The sequence below is a fragment of the Gavia stellata genome, chromosome 23 (assembly GCF_030936135.1).
Source record: "Gavia stellata isolate bGavSte3 chromosome 23, bGavSte3.hap2, whole genome shotgun sequence".
NCBI lineage: Eukaryota > Metazoa > Chordata > Aves > Gaviiformes > Gaviidae > Gavia > Gavia stellata.
The window spans coordinates 8,461,742-8,468,219 of NC_082616.1; the positions used below are offsets into that span (position 1 = coordinate 8,461,742).

Here is a 6,478-nt window from a genome sequence, read left to right on the forward strand (position 1 = left end):
TAAACCCATATAAAATGTACAACTAAAATACATTTAAAATCTTTAAAGGAATATTTCTCTGATTAAAATATTTGTTTTCCCAACTTTTTCGTAGACATAAATATATTTTCAAAATAGTTGTGTTTTTTTTTTCTTTCCATTTCATTACATAAATAAAGTCTTCATTGGGAAATATTAAAGTGTCAGCTTTTTTTTTTTTTGTATTTGTCTAATATATTTGCTGTGTTAGCGGCACCCACAACCCTCCACAACCATATCTTGATAGTTCTTTAATACAACTTTTTCATTCTCATCAAGGTAGAGCATGGAAATAGCACTCAGTTCTGTCGGCACACAGCAAGCCTTGGGGATTTTGGAATTCACTGAATTGACCAAAGTCTGAACAATGGCATGGTTTGTTGAGTTTAGATGATCTGCCAGCGGAAAAGGACATTCCCCGTGGCAGTAAAAGGCACTATACCCCGGCGGGGCAACAATCCAGTCATTCCACCCCACATCATTGAAGTCCACATATAACGGATGCCTTTTGCAACTGTATTTGTGGCGTTTACGCTGTTTGTGTTTTGCTTGACGCTTTTCTCTTTTATGAAGCGGGTGTCCCTTGCCATCATGCCCAAACGTTACTAACAATGGCCTGAGCTGAGACCAGCTATCTTCATCCTGATGTAAAGACCTGCTAATCCTAACGTGCCTCTTGGAGGCACTGTTCTCTTTGTCCAAGTGAACCACCTCTACGACAAACCCATGATTAGGTTGTCCATGTGCAATCCACCTCAAAACAGCTGGCGTTACATCAAAACTTTCCCATTTACTTGCATTATGATGCACCAACCTGGTGTCCAAAAGTCTTGTGACAGGGTCCTTAGAGGTGGCTGTGGCTGGCTTTATAATTTCATAAATATTAATACGGTGATGGTAGCTGCTGTTGTTCTCAAGGGCTCCGTGCACCTGTTTCCGAAAAATCTGGAGTTCAGCTGAGGTGATAGACTCCTCATTAGGGATGGAAGTTAAATTGAAGAAGAAACGCCGTGCTGTTCTCCCACTTGCTTCTGGCAGTTCTTCCAAAACTTCTAAGTTGATTAAACAGGGAAAATAAAAAAAAGAAAGAAAGAAAAGAATCAGCAACTGAGACAAGCAACCAAACCCCTCAGATAGTCTGCTGCTGGCAACTTCCAAGCGACAGCTAACGCATGTGACATACAAGATCTGAAAGACTTTCATGCAGAAAATACCATCTCCTTTCTCCTTGTCTTTCTGCTTCTTTATGCAAGCGTGTATAGCATGAAGTTAAGAATGCTTCATTCATTGTTATGCATTTTGATTGAATACTGGTGCCCTTTGCATTGCAGGTGGTTATAATAAATGGCAAGAAACACACAGCATTACTTTGGAATTCCCGGACACTAGTGAGAAAACTTAAGCGCTATAGTTAGTGGGGGTCTGATGAGAACCATTAAAACTGATTGAGGACTTAGGGTAACTATTGCATTTCTGCGCCTTTCAAGAATATGGCTCTAACGTCAATCCCTTAAACTCCATTCTGAAAAATATTACTCTGCAATTTAGGTGACTTACAAATCTTCACATACGGATTTTTGTATCTTAATTAGACACGGTGAACTCGACAACTGTAACAGCACTTTACGAAGCACGGTCTAGTATTTACCCAAAAGGGCCGTACAGAATGGCAGGAAGGTTCAGCTGCTGAAAAGGGGTGGATGGTAAAGGGATAACGAAACAAAGTTGCTTCTGAAGAACAGATTTTCAAAGTCACCAAAAAAAATAAAAATTAAAAAAGTCATTAAACCCCATGCCATTCTCACCTTTGAGTCAACAAATAACTGAATGGAGCTTCAGAGGGAGTAAAATCTATCTTAGGGTTGCCAAGAAGTACGTTGTTGCTACAGTCATTGAAGAATTTAAAAGTATTTGCCAAAACAAATCTCTCTCAAATCATGGTTTTTAATTTTGGTACTAAGCATCCTGGAGAAGCATTCACTTTCTAAGAGGAAGCCGTAACTGCTGGTAGCAGTTCTTAGTCATGTAACCATTCCCTGTTGATTCCCATATGACTTTTTGCATAAGGTAAGGCTCAGCTTTAGGGTATTTCAGGACCAGGCCCGTATCTGTAAACATGCAGATGTTTTGAGTGGTCACAAGACAAACTTCTGCTTTCATGAAGCCGCTAATACAGAGTGAGAACTCAGCGAAAAAATGGAGTCACATTGATTTTCTGCTGAATTTTATGAAAGTTATAGAATAGCTTTTATACCAAAAACAGTCTTTGCTGTAACAGTATGACTACTTGAAACTGCAGATTTTTACATTTGCCAAAAAACTATAAACTTTGCCCTTTCAGCTCCTCTCTTGCTCAGCCCCTTGCCTACCATGCTCAGGCTTAACGTGAATGAGCCATGCACTGGCTTTTCCCCATTCACTGCTAGGTGTTTACTTTCCACGCAGGGCAATGTGGACGATGAGAGGTTACATTTCACCATTCACCTCCTTCCTCGCAATAAGGCTTTCCACTAAACAGCACATCCACTTCTCCGAGGCCACCTCCTTCATTCATCAGAAACATTAAATACTAACGCATTTCTTTTCTCAACACAGTTTCACATTAAAAGCATGGGAAAACTGCATTTTCATTACTTTTACAGCGGGGCCACTGCATGCCAGCACCGGAGACTAGCAGCCAGGAACAATTACGACCTGGGGAAACGTTTCCCAAAGAGCACGCGAGCGACACGCGCGCCACCGGCTCCATGGGCCTACCCGTGCCATGGCTAACTCCGCAGCGACTATTTTGGCTATGTAAGCCGGGAAACGCACCCAGTTGCTCAGCAAGGGCTTGTCCCAGAGGGTCCACTGCCTCGGTGGGCTGCAGGCGAGGAGGGGTGGAGGTGCTGCCGGACGCCCCGCTCCGCCTCTGCCCGGGTTACCCGCCGGTGAGAGCCGAAACCTGGCCGTGGGGCTTTTACCAGCCCGGGCGCTGGTGGCTGGGGAGGCGCAGTGCGAGCCCGGGCTAAATCGCTCCTCGACGGCGGGGCGAGGGAGCGCTTGCGGAGTCCACGATCGATTGTTTCATTGATCTCTCACGGGGATTAGATAAGGATTAGAAACCTCCGCAGCGGCCCCGGCTCAGCCGCGCATTAGGGAGACCTTCCTGCTCTTGAGCCTCGCAAAAGAAAAGCCGTCTGTGGGAACGCCTAACGCGGAGCCGCTCTGTTTTAGCGGAAAAAGTAAGTAAAACGGGAGCCTGTCGTCGGACGGAGCGGGGAGGAGGCGGAGAGAGGTTGGCGGAGCAAGCCCGCCGCAGCAGAGAGCCCGGAGCCCGCAGCAGAGAGCCCGCAGCCGGAGCCCGCAGCAGAGAGCCCGCAGCCGAGGCGCTGGAAGCGCCCCGCCGAGTTGAGCAAACCCCGCGCTCCCGCCGGCCGAGCTTACGCGCTCCCGGGGAGGAATCCGCCCCGACGCTCCTCCTCCGGCCCTCCCCCTGCCCCGCCGCTCCCTCTGCCCGTCCCGCGGCCGCCGCCGGCCCCGCGCGGCGGGACCGGCGCCCGTCAACGGGCCGCCCCCCCCCCCCCCCGCCCGCCCCGCGCCCCCGGCCCGCCGCCCGTACCTTCGTGGTGGAAGCTGCGGACGGTGTTGGCGCGGCTGGCGGCCCTCTCCAGCGGGTAGCCGAGGGCCGGCGGCTGCCCCAGCTGCTGGCCCGCGTGCAGGCGGTAGAGGTCCAGCATGTAGGGGGGGATGACGACGTCCTTGCCGGGGCTGGGCCGCCGCTTCAGCCCGAACATGTGGAGCAGGCGCAGCTCGAACTCGCTGAGGAGGTCCTCGGGGCGCTGCGCGGCCGAGGCGGCGCGGCCCGGCTCGCTGAAGCGCCGCCGGCCCACCTCCGGCATGAGGCCGGCCGCGCCGCCCAGCAGCACCTGGCAGAGCAGCAGCGCCAGGAGGGAGCGGGTCGCGGCAACCATGATCAACCTGCGCGGAGGAGGAGGAGGAGGCGATGGGAGCCAGTCAGCGCGGACACCGCGCCGGGGGAGCGCGCCGCGGGGGGGGGAGGGCGGACGGGGACGGTCCGCAGGTGGGTCCCACCCCGGCGCCCGGCCTGGCCCCCGCGGCGGGGCGAGGCGCGGGCCATGGCGAGCGGCCCCCGCCGCCGCGGCCCGGCCGGCACCCGGCGGGGCGGGCGCGGAGGAGCCCCCCGCGGGCCGCCTCAGGTGCTCGGCGGCGGCGCGCGGCACGAAAATCCCCGTGGCAGGAGATCAAAGGGAGCGAGGCGGGACGGGACGGGACGGGGCGGGGGAGCGGAGCGGGGCGATCCGCAACAAAGGAGCGCGGAGGTGAAGGGGAGGGGGGGGCGGCCGCTGTCAGCGCGGCCGGGGGCACCGCCGGGGCCGGGCCGCTGCCCGCGGCGGGGCACAGGTGTGCGCCCGCCCGGCCCGGGCCTCCCGCCGCGGCCGGGACCGCTCGGCGGGGAGAGCGCCCGGCGCCGGGGGAGGGAAGGGGCGGCTGCCCGGCCGACGCGCGAAGCGAGCTCCCCGCTGCGCTCCCGTCCCGACCCCCGCGCGTCCCCCCCTCCCGCCCCGAGCCGCGCCGCGCCGCGGGGGCCTGGGGCCGGCTCCGCTTCCCCCGCGCCGGGGCAGCGGCTTCCCCCAACGGAGAGGAAGGGAGGGCTGTTTTCCCTCGGCGGAGTGGAAGAAGGGGAAGGAGGAAAACACCAAATCCTGCTACGTCCTTAGCCAAACCCACAGGATATTCTTCTCCCCCGTGAAACTCTGCGCTGGATTATTATTATTATTATTATAATTGTTATGATTAGTGTCCCGTCCCCCCTCTCTCTTCCAGAGCGCGAGCACCTCCGCCGTGGCCCACGGAGTCATCCTGCGGAGAAGGCTTTCAGCGGATCTGCGACCGCCGGAGCTATACCTGTGTGCAGCAGCAGGGGTTGTGTCTGCAGGAGGGTTTTCTGCTCTCGGGGTGTTTTTCCCGCATCACTTGGTGTTACTCCAAACTTCGCTGCTGCTCCTCTACAGCTGCCGAGCAGAAAATAGAAGTTCCCTGAAGTACAGTCCGCCTCGGAAACATACTTTTAGCAGCTGGTTGAGGAGGCAGAAGGCAAGTCCCGGCCAGGGGAGGGCTTCTCCCTTTTAAAAGCAGCGATCGAAAAGTTGTTGCTTCTTCTTCCTCCTCCTCCTCGCGTGTGTGTGCGTGTGCCTGCCCGTGAATGGGTCCCTATGTGTCTATGGAGTTAAAAGGCTCCTTTTAAAAAATGTCCTTTGCATCACCCGCATCAGACAGATGGACATTTACTGGGACTCCCGCAGCAACATTAAGGCGAAGCTTGACTTTTCTCCGCTCCCTTAAAAAGAAAGAAGAAAGGAGGGAGGAGAGAGAGGGAGGAAAAAAAAAAAAAAAAAAAAAAAGGGTGGGGAGTAGCCTGCTGCCGGCCCGCGTGGAGCGGCCGCGCTAGGGGACAGCGCCGGCGGCCCCGCCGGCCCGCCCGCCTCCCGCCCCGCACCGCACCATTGCCGGGGGTGGCCGGCCGCCGCCGGGGCTTTTTGTTGCGCGGCGATGTCACGACCCCGGAGGCTCGCGGGCCCGCGCCAATCACAGCCGCCCTGTGGGAGCGGGCTGCGGCCCCGCACGGCTTTTAAAGGAGACGCCGCCTCCCTCCCTCGCTCCTTCCCTCCCTCCTCCCTCGCCCGCTCCCTCCCTCGCCCGGCCGCGGCTGCCGCCCGCCCGCCCGGGTCGCAGTGCCGCCGGCCTCCGCGCCGGGATGAGGGACAGGACGGGGCGGGCGGCCCGTCTCCCGTTAAGCTGCGGCACCGGCCCCCGATCCGGCGTGGGAAGCCGCCGCCGGCCCGGCCCCGCGTCCTGCTCCGGGCGGCCGTGCCCCGCCGCCGGTCCGGCGGCGGGGCACGGCCGCCCGGAGCAGGACGCGGGGCCGGGCCGAACAATGACCCATTGTGCGCCCCCCGAGCGCTGCCGGGCTCCGCCGCCGCAAATCGGATTAGCGCCGTGCCCCGGACGGCCGGGGCTGCCGGGGCGGTAAGGTGTGAAGGTCACGTAAGGTATCGGGAGAATCTCGGTGCTTTGAAAGCAGTGTAAAGATATGTGTATATATATATACACACTTACTTAGGTTGCTGCCCCGCCAGCAGCAGCCCGCGGGAGCCCGCTGCCCGCGCCCGGCCTCGCCGGCGGGGCATCCCGCAGGCCAGCCGCGGGGCGGGGGCTGGAAACCCGGGGGTTTCCTCGCTCTCCTCCCCGAAGGAGAAGCGCCGAGGCTCGGGAGGAGTCTCCTCCCGGAGGGCTGCTGCGGCGCACCCGGCTGCGGGCTCAGCCCCGTGCGGACGGCGGAGGCTTCGGGGTTTTGTTTTTAGGATGTGGCTGCCCTCCAGTGGTGGAAACGCGGCGGATCTCCGGCCCCGGCACGGCAACCCCGGCACAAACCGCCCTCCGCCGGCCCACGGCCCCC

The 6,478-nt window shown here is 57.9% G+C and overlaps 1 protein-coding gene across 1 annotated transcript; it reads right to left on the bottom strand.

Moving 5' to 3' along the window:
* Nucleotides 1–225: 225 nt before the first annotated feature.
* On the bottom strand, nt 226–3,971 carry BMP2 (bone morphogenetic protein 2). The gene is made up of 2 exons (XM_059828579.1): nt 3,620–3,971; nt 226–1,070 (listed from the first exon to the last, which is right to left on the bottom strand). The coding sequence occupies exons 1-2, from the start codon at nt 3,969–3,971 to the stop codon at nt 226–228; spliced, it is 1,197 nt and encodes a 398-aa protein (XP_059684562.1).
* Nucleotides 3,972–6,478: the final 2,507 nt, after the last annotated feature.

Coding starts and splice junctions, on each gene's coding strand:
- BMP2 (XM_059828579.1), bottom strand. CDS start 3,971: ATGGTTGCCGCGACCCGCTCCCTCCTGGCGCTGCTGCTCTGCCAGGTG. Junction 1,071..3,619: donor CCGCAGCTTCCACCACGAAG/GTACGGGCGGCG, acceptor TAATCAACTTAG/AAGTTTTGGAAGAACTGCCA.